This window comes from Cephus cinctus, unplaced genomic scaffold, assembly GCF_000341935.2.
Source record: "Cephus cinctus unplaced genomic scaffold, Ccin1 Ccin1_scaffold0475, whole genome shotgun sequence".
Taxonomy (NCBI): domain Eukaryota; kingdom Metazoa; phylum Arthropoda; class Insecta; order Hymenoptera; family Cephidae; genus Cephus; species Cephus cinctus.
The window spans coordinates 1-1,036 of record NW_014333151.1 but is presented as its reverse complement, the minus strand read 5'-3'; the positions used below and the strand labels follow the sequence as shown (position 1 = coordinate 1,036).

The 1,036-nt window shown below is 43.6% G+C and overlaps 1 protein-coding gene across 1 annotated transcript in view; it reads right to left on the bottom strand.

Moving 5' to 3' along the window:
• Positions 1–302, bottom strand: part of LOC112494407 — a 7,565-nt gene extending 7,263 nt beyond the window's left edge. The window contains exon 1 of the mRNA XM_025085400.1: positions 7–302. Coding sequence (XP_024941168.1) covers positions 7–81 — 75 coding nt within the window. The 5' untranslated portion in view covers positions 82–302. The remainder of the gene's footprint in view (positions 1–6) is intronic.
• Between the last annotated feature and the right edge of the window lie 734 nt (positions 303–1,036).

Here is a 1,036-nt window from a genome sequence, read left to right as displayed (position 1 = left end):
ATGGTCTGAGCAGTACTGTCTAAGGCGATATCTAAAAAACAGGTCATCGCAATATCGTCGAACATAGCCCCCCACCACCATAGCCACACCCCGTTTTCATAGGATGCAGCGAATAAAGAGCCTATGGCCATGATAGAGTATATTGCTGATACCGCAGGATGTATCAAAGATGACGAGATGCTGATATCCTATAGCGAGTGATTCACGTGGTACAGCTGGGTACATCTACATCAGCGTTAAGATGATCCGGTGAAAAAGAAAACACGCGGTTGGGGCACGCGCGAGCAGGCAGCGATGTACAGTCTAAGAAAATTAGTGGAATCATTTTTCGCGACGAGAGCTGCGAAACACTGCTGCGGGATGACCGGGGCGGAAAAAATATCAGCGTACAGCTTATCGGTGGTAATATCGACGAGTTCGATGTTGTTGAAGACTGGTGTGATCTACTGGCACCAGTTGATTGTAATTGATAAATATAAATAAAGTAAAAAAAAACCTATGTACACAGAGTAGTATGATTCGTATCTCTAACCCTACACTACGATGGCGAGATGCTGATGCAACCTCGAACGGTGTACGTCAGCAGATCGCTGCAGCTCCCAACGCAGCACCTCTATACCGTTTTTTCCGTATTATGGATACGCGGATTGTAATTGATAAATATAAATAAAGTAAAAAAAAACCTATGTACACAGAGTAGTATGATTCGTATCTCTAACCCTACACTACGATGGCGAGATGCTGATGCAACCTCGAACGGTGTACGTCAGCAGATCGCTGCAGCTCCCAACGCAACACATCTATACCGTTTTTTTCCGTATTATGGATACGCCGTATTTCGTGATCGACGAACGAGCGACCGATAATACATAATTTATTTCACGATTAAAACTTTTCTATCCGATTTTCCACGAATAACGATCCTATAAGAAAATCGTGACATTTTTTTTTGCTGATTCAGCTGAAACCATCGTATAGTATTGTTTCGAAATTAATATCGCCGCGGCTGTAAGACGTCCGCGGACTAGACGTACCC